This window comes from Pogona vitticeps, chromosome 2, assembly GCF_051106095.1.
Source record: "Pogona vitticeps strain Pit_001003342236 chromosome 2, PviZW2.1, whole genome shotgun sequence".
Classification (NCBI taxonomy): Eukaryota; Metazoa; Chordata; class Lepidosauria; order Squamata; family Agamidae; genus Pogona; species Pogona vitticeps.
The window spans coordinates 19,215,174-19,232,399 of NC_135784.1; the positions used below are offsets into that span (position 1 = coordinate 19,215,174).

The window sequence follows — 17,226 nt, forward strand, 5'->3', positions numbered from 1 at the left end:
CATTCTTTCCAGCTCACCAAGAGCCATTGTGGGTTTAGATTTCTCTGGAAATCTAATAGGTTCATTCAACAAGACACCAGTGCCGAAGTATTCAAAGTAGAGGGCAATTCTGGCTATTCAGCAGTAATTCTTTGCATCATTAGTTAGAAAAACCTTATCCTGAATGTGATGTGGGTTGTTTTCTATTCCCACTGTAATTCTAATAAACTGAGGGGTTGGGACAGAGAGAGTTCAACGTGGTCTTCTTGGATTTCCTGAATCTAATCAAAATCCCAGTCTTTTCCAGTATGCAGTCAACCTTCTGATGACTGGAATATGTCTCCTAGGCTTCTTGGCATTGCCGCTCACCAAAACCTGGCGTGGGATGTATTTCATCCAACATTTAACACTGGCAAAGACAAAACAGTGCTCTAAGGTCAAAAAGCCATAGGTTTCATGGGACATTTTCCCCTCAGGCAGAAAAAGAAATATCAGACTCTGCCCAGAATCCATAGGGTCATTCTTTGCTCCAAAAGAGGCGTTCCTCACAATTCCTCCCTCCTTTCTCTCTGTACACAATTCTATGTGAGACTCTGGACTAGAGATCTGCTCACCACTCCTGGCAGGAGGCAGGAGGACAAGCCACGCTGCAAGGTCGAAGAGTGGCGTGCATCCATGGCAGATCGGTGAGTAGGCTGTCCGGCTCTATGGGGCTGGACCTTTGTTAACACCACCTGCACGGGGGGGGGGGGGTATTCATATACGAATATACCCGTCTCTACTCTGGACTTAAAAATATTCCACATTAGTAGTTACAGCTCCAGTGCCTTCCCACAAAACACCAACATGCTTCTCCCGTTTTATTTAGGCCAGGAACTGACAGAGTGTCCCCTTATCACAAGCCTTCTGATGCAGTGGTTAAACTGCTGCACTGCAGCCAAAACTGTGCTCACAACCCAGGGTTCAATCCCAGTTAGCAGCTCAAGGTTAACTCAGCCTTTTATCCTTCCGAGGTTGGTAAAATGACTACCCAGGTTGCTGTGGGGGCAATGTGTAGCCTGTATAATTAGCTTGTAAGCCACCTTGAGAGTGCCTTAAGCGGTATGGGGCGGTATATACGCGACACACTTTGCCGTCTCTCTTTTTTTAATCCATTGTACTGGACTACCTGAATTCTCTTAATGCTAAACAGAACATTTACACACTCATTTGTATGGTTCATCTCCTTTATTGAGTCTCTGGGGGCACACAATATGTGGAATATGAACCATTAACGAAACATTCCCCATGCTACTGGGATTTGAAGCTTTTCTTTCCTACATAGATTCTCTGATGGCCCACAAAGTGTAAATTTTGAGCTAAACATTTTCCACCCACCAGGCCATTATACGTTTTATACCCTACACGGACTCTCTTGTGCCTCATAATTTGTGAATTCCTAGCAAAACATTTTCCACCCTCCTAGCATTAGTGTGGTTTCTCTCCTGTGTGAACTTTCTTATGTCTCACAAGTGATGAACTGTGAGCAAAATATTGCCCACACTCAAGGCATTTGTATGGTTTCTCTCCTGTGTGGACTCTCCTATGACTCACAAGGTGTGAATTATGAGCAAAACATTTCCCACATTCTTCACATTTGTATGGTTTCTCTCCTGTGTGGACTTTCTTATGACTCAGAAGCTGTGATTTTCGAGCAAAACATTTCCCACACTCAAGGCATTTGTATGTTTTCTCTCCGGTGTGGACTCTCTTATGACTCAGAAGCGATGAATTGTAAGCAAAATATTGCCCACACTCAAGGCATTTGTATGGTTTCTCTCCTGTGTGAACTCTCTTATGACTCAGAAGCTGTGATTTTCGAGCAAAACATTTCCCACACTCAAGGCATTTGTATGGTTTCTCTTCTGTGTGGATTCTCTTATGTATCTGAAGCGATGAACTGTGAGCAAAATATTTCCCACATTCTTCACATTTGTATGCTTCCTCTCCTGTGTGGACTTTCTTATGACTCAGAACCTGTGATTTTCGAGCAAAACATTTCCCACACTCCTCACATTTGTATGGATTCTCTCCTGTGTGGACAATGTTATGTTCCACAAACTGTGAGTGCCAAGCAAAACATTTCCCACACTCAAGGCATTTGTATGGTTTCTCTCCTGTGTGGACTCTCTTATGACACAGAAGGTATGATTTTCGAGCAAAACATTTCCCACATTCTTCACATTTGTATGGTTTCTCTCCTGTGTGGACTTTATTATGATTCAGAAGGTGTGATTTTCGAACAAAACATTTCTCACAGTCAAGGCATTTGTAAGGTTTCTCTCCTGTGTGGACACTCTTATGCCATATAAGTTGTGATTTCTGAGCAAAACATTTCCCACATTCTTCACATTTGTATGGTTTCTCTCCTGTGTGGACTTTCTTATGACTCAGAAGCTGTGATTTTCGAGCAAAACATTTCCCACATTCCTTACATTTGTATGCTTTTTCTCCTGTGTGGACCTTCTTTTGACTCAGATATTGTGATTTTCGAGCAATATATTTCCGACACACCTGCCATTTGAACACTGTCTCTCCTGTGTGGATTGTCTCATGCTTTACAAGCAGTGATCTGTGAGTAAAACATTTCCCACATTCTTCACATTTGTATCGGTTCTCCCCTGTGTCTACTTTCTTACGCTTCACAAGCTGTGACCTATGAGTAAAATGTTTCCCAAATACCTGGCATTTGTACAGTTTCTCTCTTGTGTGGACTCTGTCATGGTTCACAGGCTGTGAATTTGAACCAAATGACTTCTCATGCTCCTCGCATTTGTAGGCTTTCTGTCCTGTGTGGAAACTCTTATGTCTCACAAAGGGTAAGTGACAATTCCCAGACACTTCGCTTATAAATTGTTTTTTTGCAGTGTGGATCGTTTTGTGACGCATCAGCGCTACCTTCGTGGCAAAATGTTTTCCACAAATAAGGCATTTGTACGACTTCTCCTGAATACAACTCTCTCCTTCTGTGTCGGTTTTCAGTTGTCTGGGAAGCTCTAATTTGTGCATAAAATTCTTTCCATATTTGGGAAATATATTTTTCTCCCTCAAGCGATCTGCAGAAAGGAGAAATACAGAAATGATTGAAACAAAGAGAAAGACAAATCAACAAACAAATAATAGTAGGTTTCCTGAACAAGTGGATTTTCACGCATAAAAGTTCAGACGAAGTAAATCTGTTAATTTTTGATTTTGTCTATTTTTCCTAAAACATTAAAAATGTTTTGATTCTATTTCTAATTTTATATTAGTGACTTTCCCGGCAGCCTTTACGACAGACAAGACAAAGGAAAAGGTGCTCATAGACAAACAAAAGAAAGCCACAAGGTAACAGTGACTATGGAGAGGAGAGACACTTCAGCGGTGGTGACCTGCAACACGTGTGCAACGTCTGTCTTTGTGCCAGAGAACCACACAGCATACACGTGCAGCAAGTGCAAAGTGATAGTGCTTTTGGAAGGAAAAGTGAGCACTGGAGAAGCGAGAGGCTAGGCTTAAAGGCAGAAGCGAAGATGAAGAGCACTATTGACTGACCTCTGGAGCAGCAGCAGCATTCATGGCAGGGGCAATGAAGGTGGAAGAACAGCAAGAGTAAGCAGTAGAGGAGGATGCTGAGAAGAGAACAGACATAGCACAGGAAGCATCAGTCATGGAAAAGTTAGTAGGAGTGAGAAGGACCTTGGAATTGTCATAGATCACGAGCGGAACATCACTGTTGGCTGAATGACAAGACAACAGTGTGATATGGCTGGGGAAAATAAAGCTATCTTAGGATTCATTAACAAAACCCATGATTTACTAGCCCCACCCAAAATCCAAGTTTATGCACCAACCACCAATACCGAAGAGGCTGAAATTGACCAATTCTACGAAGACTTAAAACACCTTCTAGAACTGACACCAAAGAAAAATGTTCTTCTCATTATAGGGGATTGGGATGCTAAAGTAGGGAGTCAGGAGATAAAAGGAACAGCAGGCAAGTTTGGCCTTGGAGTTCAGAACGAAGCAGGGCAAAGGCTAATAGAGTTTTGTCAAGAGAACAAGCTGGTCATCACAAACACCCTTTTCCAACAACACAAGAAGTGACTCTACACATGGACATCACCAAATGGGCAATACCGAAATCAGGTTGATTATGTTTTCTGCAGCCAAAGAAGGAGAAGCTCTATACAGTCAGCAAAAACAAGACCTGGAGTTGATTGTGGCTCTGATCATCAGCTTCTCATAGCAAAATTCAAGCTTAAACTAAAGAAAGTAGGAAAAACCACTGGGCTAGTCAGGTATAATCTAAATGAATTCCCTTATGAATACACAGTGGAAATGAAGAACAGATTTAAAGAAGTCAATTTGGTGGACAGAGTGCATGAAGAACTTTGGATAGAGGCTCGTAACATTGTATAGGAGGCAGCAACAAATACCATCCCAAAGAAAAGGAAATGCAAGAAAGCAAAGTGGCTGTCCAATGAGCCTTTACAAATAGCGGAGAAGAGAAGGGAAACAAAATGCACGGCAGATAAGGAAAGTTACAGAAAATTGAATGCAGACTTCCAAAGAATAGCAAGGAGAGACAAGAGGGCCTTCTTAAATGAACAATGCAAAGAAATAGAGGAAAATAACAGAAAAGGAAAAACCAGAGATCTGTTCAGAAAAATTGGAGATATTAGAGGAATATTTTGTGCAAAGATGAACATGATAAAGGACAAAAATGGGAGGGACCTAACAGAAGCAGAAGACATCAAGAAGAGGTGGCAAGAATACACAGAGGAATTATATCAGAAAGATCTGGATGTCCCGGACAACCCAGAGAGTGTGTTTGCTGACCCTGAGCCAGACATCCTGGAGAATGAAGTCAAGTGGGCCTTAGAAAGCATAGCTAACAACAAGGCCAGGGGAGGTGATGGCATTCCAGTTGAACTATTTAAAATCTTAAAAGATGATGCTGTTAATGAGCTAAATTTAATATGCCAGCCAGTTTGGAAAACTCAGCAGTGGCCAGAGGATTGGAAAAGTTCATTCTACATCTCAATACCAAAGAAGGGAAGTGCCAAAGAATGTTCCAACTGCCGTACAATCACACTCATTTCACAAGCTAGCAAGGTTATGCTCAAAATCCTCCAAGGTAGGCTTCAGCAGTATGTGGACCGAGAACTCCCAGAAGTACAAGCGGGATTTCGAAGGGGCAGGGGAACTAGAGAGCAAATTGCTAACATGCGCTGGATTATGGAGAAAGCCAGAGAGTTCCAGAAAAACATCTACTTCTGCTTCATTGACTACGCAAAAGCCGTTGACTGTGTGGACCACAGCAAACTATGGCAAGTCCTTAAAGAAATGGGAGTGCCTGACCACCTTATCCATCTCCTGAGAAATCTATATGTGGGACAGGAAGCAACAATTACAACCGGATATAGAACAACTGATTGGTTCAATATTGGGAAAGGTGTACGACAAGGCTGTATATTGTCTGCCGGCTTACTTAACATATGCAGATTACGTCATGTGAAAGGCTGAAGTGGAGAAATCCCAAGGTGGCATTAAGATTGCTGGAAGAAAAATCAACAATCTCAGATATGCAGAAGATGACAATATGATAGCAGAAAATGAGGAGGAATTCAAGAACCTCTTAATGAGGGTGAAAGAGGAGAGCGCAAAAAATGGTCTGAAGTTCAACACAAAAAAAACTAAGATCATAGCAACTCGTCCCATCACCTCCTGGCAAATAGAAGGGGAACATTTTTACTTTCTTGGGCTTCATGATCACTGCAGATGGTGATAGCAGCCACAAAATTAAAAGACGCCTGCTTCCTGGGAGGAAAGAGATGACAGACCTAGAAAGCATCTTAAAAAGCAGAGTCATCACCTTGCCGACAAAAGTCCGAATAGTCAAAGCTATGGTTTTTCCAGTAACGATGTGAGAGCTGGACCATAAAGAAGGCTGACCTCTGAAGAATTGATGCTTTTGAATTGTGGTGCTGGAGGAGACGCTTGAGAGTCCATTGCAAAGAGAACAAACCTATCCATTTTGAAGGAAATCAACCCTGAGTGCTCACTGGAAGGACAGATCCTGAAGCTGAGGCTCCAATACTTTGGCCATCTCATGAGGAGAGAAGGCTCCCTGGAGAAGACCCAGATGTTAGGAAAGTGTGAAAGCAAGAGAGGTTAAAGGATGAAATGGTTGGACAGTGTCATCGAAGCGACCAACATGAATTCGACCCAACTCCGGGAGGCAGTGGAAGAGAGGAGGGCCTGGCGTGCTCTGGTCCATGGGGGTCACGAAGAGTCGGACACGACTTAATGACTAAACAACACCAAGAACATTTCTGAGTGGTATGTAACCAATGAAGAATTCTAGAGAACTTTAAAACTTGTTCATTCTTCTGGCGTTTTCGTATGTCTCAACAATGGTATAGTCCCACTATACCACCTCTTTCTCAAGGTACCAGCCAGTACCCAGAGAAGCAGACACAGTTTCTGTAACTCAGCAGGTTTGTATTTCTGACATACTTGCCATAAAACTGGGGGTAAGAAAGAAAAGAAAAGAAAAGAAGGAACGCATAATTCTCAGTTCTCCTTATCATATATTAACATTCACTTTTAGCTACTCTAAAACAGGGCTGGGAGGTGTCTCTTTTAGTGTGTAGTTCTCAGACTAAACCAGAATTTCTTATTAAAATGCAGTTAAAATAATTACAAACAAGCAAAAGGGAAAATACAGCATGTTTCTAAAAGCGCCTGTCCGTGGTAGTTAGCTTACTAAATCATCATGCTATCAGCAGGTAGCTTAGTGATGAATGCCCCCACAAATACGTTATGAATGAATGTTCTCCCCATAATTCCAGCTTCCCAAAGTTGCTAAACTGATGGGAGCTGGAACCCAACACGTCTGGAGGGTTACCTTTTGCCCAGTCCAGCATTACAGATCACACAGTGGCTAGTATTAGTTGCAACACAGGAGTGTTAAAATTGCCATCACTGTTACTGCTCCTTACTGCATTCGTAACACCTGAGTTTATCAGCATCAGATGGGGAAAGAGGGGGCCTTACCGAGAGAGGAGACCGTTTGCCAGTTCTCCTCCATGACCTCCTGGTGGAGGGCCCTCTGGTCAGGATCCAGCAGCGCCCACTCCTCCTGGGTGAAGGACACGGCCACCTCCTCAAAGGCCACTGGAACCTACAAATAAAAAAATGATATGATGTTTCCCTTATTAGTTTTGTAAAGATAAGGTTAGCTCAGCGTGTCTGATGCTCCAAGAATCCTACAGAACTTTATAGACTTCAAGGGAAAATATCAGAAACCTGTGTTCCTCACAGCTGGCATTGATCCCCCAAAGGACTAAGACCAAAGGACTAGAGCATAGGTTCCCGTAGACCACTTGCCGACTTATTTGTTTTCCGTAGACCCCCAGCCTATCTAATATCGTCGATACCATTTACAACACACCGACATTTACCATAAATTTTACCAATAATTTTACAAACTTACACATGAATGTAGCACATCATAATACAGATATTATAGAGTAGTGGTCCCCAACCTTGGGCCTCCAGATGTTCTTAGACTACAACTCCCAGAGGCCTTCACCACCACCTCTGCTGGCCAGGATTTCTGGGAGTTGAAGTCCAAGAACATCTGGAGGCCCAAGTTTGGGGACCAGTGGTATAGAGTACCTAATTAAATAATATTATGAAATATTATGTACACAGAATCTCTGTTTGGTGTAATTACGGATCACCTAAATTTATATTATGATCTGCCTAATGGGATTTGCCCACGTAGACCCCCATTTACATCTTGTGCACCCCCAGTTATTTTCCCTCTGATGTAAACCCCCTGCAAGTCTAAACCGACCCCTGGGGGTCCTTATAGACCACATTGGGAACCTATGGACAAGAGGAATCTTTTGCACCCTGTACAAGTTACTCCCTTCTCCCGGATATCCTTTTTTTAAACTGCATAGAAAATATAAATAAGTATTCTAACAAAACTTAATATGATGGTTTAGATCGTAATAATAAAAATGTAGGAAAGGTATTGCAAATACTTGATTTAAAAAGTACTACAAAGCATATCAAAGAATGTAGAAAAATCTCAGTGAAGTCACATCTATGTACGTACCGTAGAGTAGACCATGTAATTAATAGACTACAGAACAAGCAATTTCAAAATCTCGTCAGCTTATAACAAAGAGTCTGACCCCCCACCCCCAGCAGAGTTTAGTTCCAAATTACCATCTTCTCTGGTAATCTATGGCTCCTGGCTCCATGTTTTTTTTTTCCTAGCCTCTATTTATACCATTATCTTTTGGGCCAATATTTATAAACAACTTTCAATATTCCCTTCTGCAGAGCAGTAAGATACAGGGTCTTGACTCACTATGAAAATTATTTATAGTAGAAATTTCTATTGCTTTTACAACTCCTGTAAAATACAATTCATGTAAAACAGATTCTGGAAAGCTGCCACCAGGATAATGAGTGTTATTCTTTTGGCTAGAAGTTACTAAAATAGGTTACATTGCATGTGAGTGACCTAGGTCCAATTTTATTAGGTAGGGAAATGCTATGGGCCTAAATTACAGGTGGGCTAATTTAACGAACAATCAAGACGTTGCTCAATTGTTTACTTTCGTGTTGGACTGCCAAGCATGAAATGGATTTTTTTGCAAGGCCATGTTCTCGTTCGGTGACCTTACTTCCAGACTTGGCCGGGGAGCTGGCTAATTGTTATGCAATGACTTTGCATGAATTGTTCTTTAAACTTCATTCTTAAAATACTGTAATACAGTGCAGATTTTCAGGACTGCATTTTCTGCAACACCCTGAATCACTTTAAGACTCTATACATTCAAAATTTCATATCCTGACAGCTAAAGCCAAGAGAACAATTAAAGAGAAGTGACTGGATCTCTTATTGTTTCTAATTCATGAATGACTTTTACAGCCTTACCACTGGAGGACAAGTTGACCAAAGGCTGCTATTCCACCTTGGCCATGTGCTCCCTTCCAGGAACAGAGGCCTATGAATCTCAGTCGCTGGGGAACGACTGGAGTGAAAGGCCTACATATTGGCCATCGCTCTGATCCAGCACAGCTCCTCATACTCCCAGCTCCTCATACTTTCTCCCAGAAGAAAACAGAGGGAGAGAGATGGATTCAGATTGAAGGAACAGAGAGAGGAAACTAACTCCTGTTGCCCCCTTGTTTCATTGTGAATAACCTCTTAACATGTCAGATATTTGACCACTTTTTAAAATGTTTACACAGAGATCAGATAGAGAAGATGCCCTTTAAGTGCCTTCTACGTACCTGATCTGGTTCGACTCCATTGCAAGGAACAGATGAAGGAATACTTCTGGCTGGCTTCCTTTCAAGCCCTGTGGGAGACAAAGGGGGAAGAAAACCAGTCGCATAACCTTCTCTTACAATAACATCATAATCCTAGAAATGCTCTGTAAATAAAAAGCCCTGGTTCCCATATTAAAAGATGTGCCCCGTCAGGAAAGTTTGTGAGAATAAAATGCCAAGAGGCCTAACAAGGCTCAGGGAAAAAAACTACATAAAAGAATTTTCTTCAACAGTTATCAAAACAAAAACTCAGGATGATGGTGAAGGAGATAGAAGTTGTGATGACAAACATTCTGGACCCACTGCATTAGGGTGTGGGAGACAAGGACTCAGACGATTCCATTCTGCTCTCCACTGAACCATAAAACCTACAGGGTGACACGGAGCCACTGAGCATCTCTCAGCTTGACCTTCCTCACAGGGAGTTGTACTGAGTAGAAAGTGATGAGGAAGACGGCTGTGAGCATCAGTGAACAAGGGTCGTTTAAAGAAATTAAACGTGAAAGTGAGCTGTTCTATCCTTCTCTTCAGACGGAAGAGATCAACAGAGAACCAAGTGTTTTAAATAAAGGAATTCAAAATATGAAGGTTGTTGTGGGTTTTTCGGGCTCTTTGGCTGAGGAAGAATAACCTTCAGAACACGGCCAAAGAGCCCGAAAAACCCACAACAACCATCAGATCCCGGCTGTGAAAGCCTTTGAAAATACATCAAAATATGAAGTTGACACCGGTTTAAAACACGGAAGGAGAAGAGAAGGGCAGGAGAGAAACAACCAATAACAGAGAGTCTCTTAGTGATGGAGGAATGGGAGGAAAAAGGGGGAATAGGATAAAGTTGTGGGTCATTAGCATGATTAGCAGCAGCAAAGGAGGAAAAGAAAAAGAAGCTGGAAAAAGAAAAACAAAACAGTGAGGGCAAGGTAGATCAAAGGAAAAGGAAGGTTCAGAGAGAGGAGAAAAGTCTCTTTTAGGACCAGTTCCAACAGGGATACAAATTCAGTTGGGAGAGCTGGATCCTTTAGAATGGATGGTATTCGTTTACCCACGTGGGAAGGGTCCTTGGAAGAGGGTGGTATGCCCAGAACCTATTAACGGAAATGCCAACCGAACAACATAAAATGTTACTAAAACAAGTAATGAAGAAAGAGGAGGGAAGTGGGAATGGAAAGCCAATAGAGACAGGTGGAAATATCAAGAATGCCGGGAGCAGGGCCAGCTCCCATTCGCAGGCAGAAGATGGGACCACAGGATGATCCGGAGGCATACTTGCCCACGTTCGAGAGAGTAGCCACCCCGGCAGGATGAAGTACATAAAGAACTAAAGAGTATGCCTCCATTCACCAAACCCAAAAAGGGCAAATTCAAAAGAATACACTGGCCCTCTTCTTCTTTCACACAAGGAAAAAAACACAACCTCCAAGCATTCATCCTTACCTATCAAGGGAGCACCTCCCTCATTGCCCTGATGGGTCTCTTGATACTCAGGGCTCTGTCTGGCGCCGAGTGGAGATTTCTGTGCTGCATAGGATTCAGACTGATCTTCTACTGGGAGATTTCTCATCTGAAGATCCATGACAAGGAAGAAGACAGAAAAGAGAAAAACAGAAGCAAAGATGTCAGTGGATGAGGCTGGGACTTGGGAAATAACGGACATCAGATCCTCAGAATTTCTCAAGAAGAAACATGGGTGATTGGCAGAATTTCAAGGATTTCCTTGCACATTTCCTTGACTCTTTAAAAGAGCCATGGATATCCTTGTGGCCTCAACTCAGCAAAAGGCAATGAACTCTTCCACCGCACCTGATACAGGGCTGAACTGGGTGTTGTGCCAATGGGCAGACAAAACCTTGAAATTTCATTAGAAAACTAGGCACATGGGGGTGGACCCTGTTTTAAACTGATAGGGCGTCTCCACATGTTGGGGATGGAGATTCTGTCTCAAAATATGATGCATGTGGACAACACCTCTTCCTTTCAAGGACCGCATGGGATGTGGGTAGCTAGTGCCAGCAAACAAACCTGACAGAGAAGCAAGAACGGCTGTGGAGTGCCCACTTCAGACTCTGAAATCCCGCAGCGTTATTTGCACTCACCTCTTCCTGATTTTGGTTTTCTGCATGACTCAGACTCAGGAAAGCTTCTGCCAGGGCCACCGCCTGCGAAGTGGTCTCTGCTCCACATTCTCTCACCCAGCACGACATCTTCAAGGGGAGGATAGTCAGGAGCTGCTCCAGGATCACCAGGTCCAGGATCTGAGCCGTGGTATGCTGCTCCGGCTTGAGCCACTGATGGCAAAGAAAGTAGAGTTGGGTGCAGGCCTGTCGAGGACCATCAGCCTCCTTGTAGGAGAATTTCCTGAAGTGTTGGCACTTTGAGTTAGGCATCTCCTCACCAAAGACCTTCTGCACCGTTCCTTCCTTGCACGTCCCGAGGCTTCCTGCCTTCACAACATCTGGGTCTCTTCCTGCTCTGGCACCAGATGTCCCTTGGTCTCTCATTTTATTCTCTACCTGACAATGCCTCTAAAGGAATCCCGGAACCATCCTCCTCCTTCTGAGCAAAGCCTATCTTCACAGACTAGATGACTAAAGCGCTGCAAAGCAAATATATTTCTATGTTGGCACAAAAAAGACCAAAAATGCAATATATAACAGCAACCAACCAAGTCTCACCTCTAAAGGAAGGCAGGAGAAGCCCAAGGCTGAGAGCCGCAGACCAATGGGCTCAAGACCGTTACAGCATCAGAAGCATCTTTCCCACAATAGATCTTTCTATTCTATTTGTTCTCCATTCATTAAGCTTCTCTCTCAGTCCAAGAGATATTCATGTAACCAGCATTATGTATTTAGGAGTCTGGGTACCAAGTAACTCAGTGCATATACAGTGGTGCCCCGCATAGCGACGATAATCCGTTCCGAAAAAATCATTGCTATACGGATTAGTCGCTATGTGGGACTAAATACAGTGGGGTCTTGACTTAAGAACGGCTCGAGTTAAGAACATTTTGACTTAAGAACCACTCTCATAGGAAAATACTGACTTGACTTACATACTTAGATTTGAGTTAAGAACTGAAAAAAAAAACCACGTGGGAGGCAGGGAAAGTGCAAAATGTGAACGTTCAGTTAACTGTTGGCCAGTGAAAAGGGTGCCTGTCTGCTTCCTCACTCCTCCCAGCGTTTAGAGAGTGGATTGGGAGACAGTCTTCGGACTGCCTGGTACTGTACTGCCTGGACTGTATTTTCCCTGCCTTCCCTGAACCTTTCTTGACCTAAGAAAAAAAAGAAACAAAATATCCCCCTCTAGTGGTTGAAGGCGGAATAGCAGCTTCCCATTAGTTTCTATGGACAGAAAAGAGCAGATACGGATCAAATGGTTTTCAATGCATTCCTATGGGAAATGCAGATTTGACTTGAGAACTTTTTGACTTGAGAACCACCTTCCAATACGGATTAAGTTCTCAAGTCAAGACCCCACTGTACCCCATAGAAACGCATTAAAACACGTTTAATGCGTTCCTATGGGGAAAAAATTCACCTTTAAGCGAAAATCCGCCATCTCGCAGGTGCCTCTAAAGGAGGCAACACAGTGGGCGGCCATTTTGGAACCGCCAATCAGCTGTGCTTCGGTCGCTCTCTCTCTTTCTCTCTCCACTCCTTGCAGGTCCAGCCTGGGCAGGGAGACCAAGGCACCGCGCCGCCATGGCCAGGGAGACTGAGTCTCCCTGCCCAGGCTGGAGTTGCAAGGGGAGAGCCAGCTTTACAAACCCCTGCTGACTTCGGCGCGTGGGCGTTCTTTCTCTCTTTCTCTCTCCCCTTGCAGGTCCAGCCTGGGCAGGGAGACCGAGGCACTGCGCTTCCCGCAATCTTTGCAAACCCCCGCCCATCAGCGGTGTTTCAAGACTCTCTCTCTCCACCCCACAACACAGCTGATCAGTGGGGCCTTTGGGATGATCGTGGGGAAGCGCTTCCCCATGATCATCATCACAATGCGATGTTTAGCCTATTTAAACATCGCAATGTGATCGTTTTTTTGATCGCAAAATCCGCATCGGTATGCGGATTCATCGTTAAATGGGGCGCTCGTTAAGCGAGGCACCACTGTATTCTTGAAATTTACACATGCTAGGGAATCTGGCATTTGTATTTAATTTTTGATGGCCTTTGTTCTATATTTACCGTAGTTACAAAAGAAATGAAACTATCTCATAGCCCTGTTCCCTGTATTTGAGAGGTGGAATGCCTCCGGAGATGTACAGTAGGTTCTATTCCTAACTATCTCAGCTTGAAGCTGCATCGCTAGTAAAAAAAAAATCCTGGTTCCAGAGACCTCATACTTTCCCCCCCTTGTCCAGTATTAATTAAACACATATGGATTTCCCTTTAAATCCTCTTTCCAGCATGTAAAGAGTCACAATCTACTTCTCATGCAGTCAGTACGAAAGCAGAGGAAGAGGCCCACAACAGTTAGCAGATGATGGGGGTGGTTGGTGGGGTGATGAAGCAGCCATGACAGTCCCTCACTCCCCTGGTCCCTTTCCCTTCTAGGAATCCCCCATCTCTGTGAATTTAACCCTTAGTTGCCAGGTGGATTCTCCTGCTTTCTGAATATAGGGCCAGGGAAACATTCAGGGCAAAGTCCTTTAGAGGATGATGGTGCTCGACAGGTGCCGTCTGTGCTCAGAAACTACAGAACAAAAACCATGGGTCCTTCAGTCCATCGATTTGCAGTACCACAGAAGCATGCAGCTGAGATATTATAAGGTGTATGCTATGACATGGATAAAAGAATGGATAACTTTTGTAAACCAAAGATTACTGAAACTGGAGGGGCATGACTTAAGTATGGGTTGGCACACATATGTGTGGTATGGGAAATATAAGGAACAATCACACTTTACGGAACATATTGTAAGAAAAGCATTGGGTCTAGTGTGGCATAAATTTCAAGCACAAACATACAAGAATATTCCAATATGGGTAGCTCCTAGAAGCTTTTACATTGAAAGTGTTGAATCAGAAAGGAATGTTACTAACTTTATAAAGAATTACTTAATATAGAACAAAATATAAAAAATAAGCAAGAATTAGAGGAACTAGGGGTGGCGACAGATTGGTGGTCATTGAATAAACTAGAATCAAGATATAAAAAATATAAAAATATGGGCTTTTTTGAGGGTGAAGTCCAGGTGGACAAACTGTGGATTTACACTGATGAGAAAATAATAAAGAAAATGTATACATACGTATTGGAATATGATCTGGAGGATGAGACGGTAAAGGAGACAATAAAATGGGCAAGTAATTTCAGTTATAATATTGATATTGATCACAGGACAATGATGTGGAAAGATTGTTATAAAATGATTAAGCCGGTAATCTTAAGAGAAAATAATCCTCAAAATGTTTTACAGATGGCACTATACCCCTGCAAAACTGGCAAAAATGTCAGAGGGTAGCAGCAATATTTTTTGGAAATGTAAAAAAAAAGTAGGAACTTATTATCATATGTGGTGGACATGTGAAAAGGCCAGGGGTTATTGGTTACAGCTGTGGGAAATAATAAAAGGAATCACTCAAAAGAAATTAAATTTCAAACCTGAAATAGCACTACTAAATATTATGCCAGAAATTACTGACAAGAAAATCAAATATTGTTTGATGTATATATTTATAGCGGCTAGATTACTCTGGGCCCCAAAATGGAAAAGTGAAGACATACCTACAATGGAGGATTTCCTGAAGAAGCTGTTGGACATTACAGAACTAGATACACTCTCAGAAGCACTACGAGAACAACCAAGGGACTATGCAAAACTAAGTTGGAACTTAATACAGTATATGTTTGGGCCCAGGGACAGATCAAAGGATAGGGCAAAATGATTCATGTGTTTTTTTCTTCTTTCTCTTTCAATACTTTCTGGAAACTTGGGAAATTTGGGACTCAATGAGGTCTGAATCTCTGTCCTCAAAAGGGGGGGGGGTTCTCCTTTTTTCTCATTTCTTTTTCTTTTTTCTCTTTTTTTATCTTATATTGCATATTTGTTTGTAGTTGGTAGATTTATATGTTCAAATTAAATAAAAATGATATTTTTTTTAAAAAAAGACGCATGCAGCTGAGGAATGGGTATTCATGGATCCAATTCCACATGATATTTACATGGCATTTTGCTTAAACAAACATCTATCGCAAATCCCAATTGTGCCCCAAGACCACAATTTGGAAATCAGTGCATCGTTCTGCACTGGGAAATGGAGGATCCATAAAATAAAAAATGAGCCCTCAGAATTTCTTATGATGTTTACATTCAGATCCTCACCAAAGCAAACTCAAATCGTAGGTTCTCTCTGTGGCCACAGATTATATCACAGAAATATAATCCGAAATACAATCCCCTTCACCCCGGGACTTCGCGGGTGTGCCTTAACATGGATCTCAGGTAAGGGTCCACAGGTTTTTTTATTGGATCCAAACCTCTGCCCATGATTTCTGTGGTATAGTCTGTAGACACACATGAGGCCTATGATTTCAGAATCCACATAAAAAATCTCTTTTTAAACCTTTCATGAATGCATGGTTGGAAGCCTGTATTTCATCTCTGAAGCGAAGAACATAACAGGGCAGATCCATGAAATCAAATTGTATCCTCCCGTTTTCATACAATTTTTTTATCCCTTTTCAACCCATTCAAATGACGAGGGGTATCCCAAGGCCTTCTGCTGCCTGAGGCAGGGGACAAAATCCTCCCTACTTCTCCCTCTCACGTGTAAACTTCACTCAGACCCATGAAGGAAATAACCCCCCCCCCCCCAGGACGATCCTGGGGACGGATCAGGGGGTCAGGGGAGAGAAAGGCAGCTATGGTTGGAGGGCCACCAGGACAGGCCCCCTTCCAGCCTCTACAGACTGAGGCCGGCGCCTGGCTCTTCTTCCAAGGTGGCTGGTTCCCCCATTCACAAAATAAAGGGCAAGAAACAGACACGGAGCCCCGGCCTCGCCCCCCCCTCCTCGGATATCGCAGCCCACCCCCCCCGGGTCTCTGCTCGTCCAAATTCATCTGCCCAGATCGCCAGGCACTTCCCAGCCCTTCTTTCCCTCTTCCTCTTCTCCTCACCCGACAGATCCTTTTTTTCCTTGACTTTCCTGCCCAGAAATCGATCCCCGGTTTCCTCCCTCCCCACCCAGTACGGCTTTTTCTTCTCTTTCCCAGCAAAAAAATCCAGAAAAACCAAATACTCGCCCGCCTCCCCTCGTTTTGCGCCTCATATGTGAAGAAGCTGCGGAGGTTGTCTCCAAAGCCTCCCCCGTAAAAGTTGCCGAGCATTTCCTTCTGGCTGGGGGGGGGGTGGAGGTAGGAGGCACGTGCACATTTTTTGGAAGGGGAAAAAATGGTGTAAAACTTCTTTTTTGCTCCCTTTCCCCGCACGTGACTGAAGCCGAGCCAGGCTCCTGGCAGGGCGAGCCCACCGCCATCACGGCTGATTTAGCCTTCCTGAGAGTTTTGGAAAAGGGCGGGTCTCTTTCCCGCTGCCATGCCCAGCCATCAGCGTTTGATTCTGCTCCCCGGCCTCACTCTGAAATTCCCATTTTTTTTAGTTCCTCACACAAACCTGGAGTGACACATTTGATGAAGCTGACTAAACATGGCATTAAAAAAATTGAGTGAATTTCCAGGATTATTATGCTTTCACCAGGCAGGTTCCTGGAAAGCTGATAAGGGGATGGGGTGAGGTGGGAGGCCTTTTTTTTTTCCACCTAGAAACATTGAGCCAAAAAAACAAAAAATACAAGTGAAAATGTATCCCCGATAGAAAAAGCAAGAAACACAATAGGATCTTTTTTTCTAAAGTTACAGAGACCAAAACA

General features: G+C 43.2%; 1 protein-coding gene across 1 annotated transcript; it reads right to left on the reverse strand.

The window, feature by feature from the left end:
• Positions 1-1,187: 1,187 nt before the first annotated feature.
• LOC140704005 (uncharacterized) lies at positions 1,188-16,735 on the reverse strand. Its single transcript, XM_078388093.1, has 6 exons — positions 16,601-16,735; positions 11,454-11,953; positions 10,795-10,921; positions 9,322-9,389; positions 7,060-7,186; positions 1,188-3,074 (listed from the first exon to the last, which is right to left on the reverse strand). The coding sequence occupies exons 2-6, from the start codon at positions 11,856-11,858 to the stop codon at positions 1,447-1,449; spliced, it is 2,355 nt and encodes a 784-aa protein (XP_078244219.1). The 5' UTR covers positions 11,859-11,953; positions 16,601-16,735; the 3' UTR covers positions 1,188-1,446.
• Between the last annotated feature and the right edge of the window lie 491 nt (positions 16,736-17,226).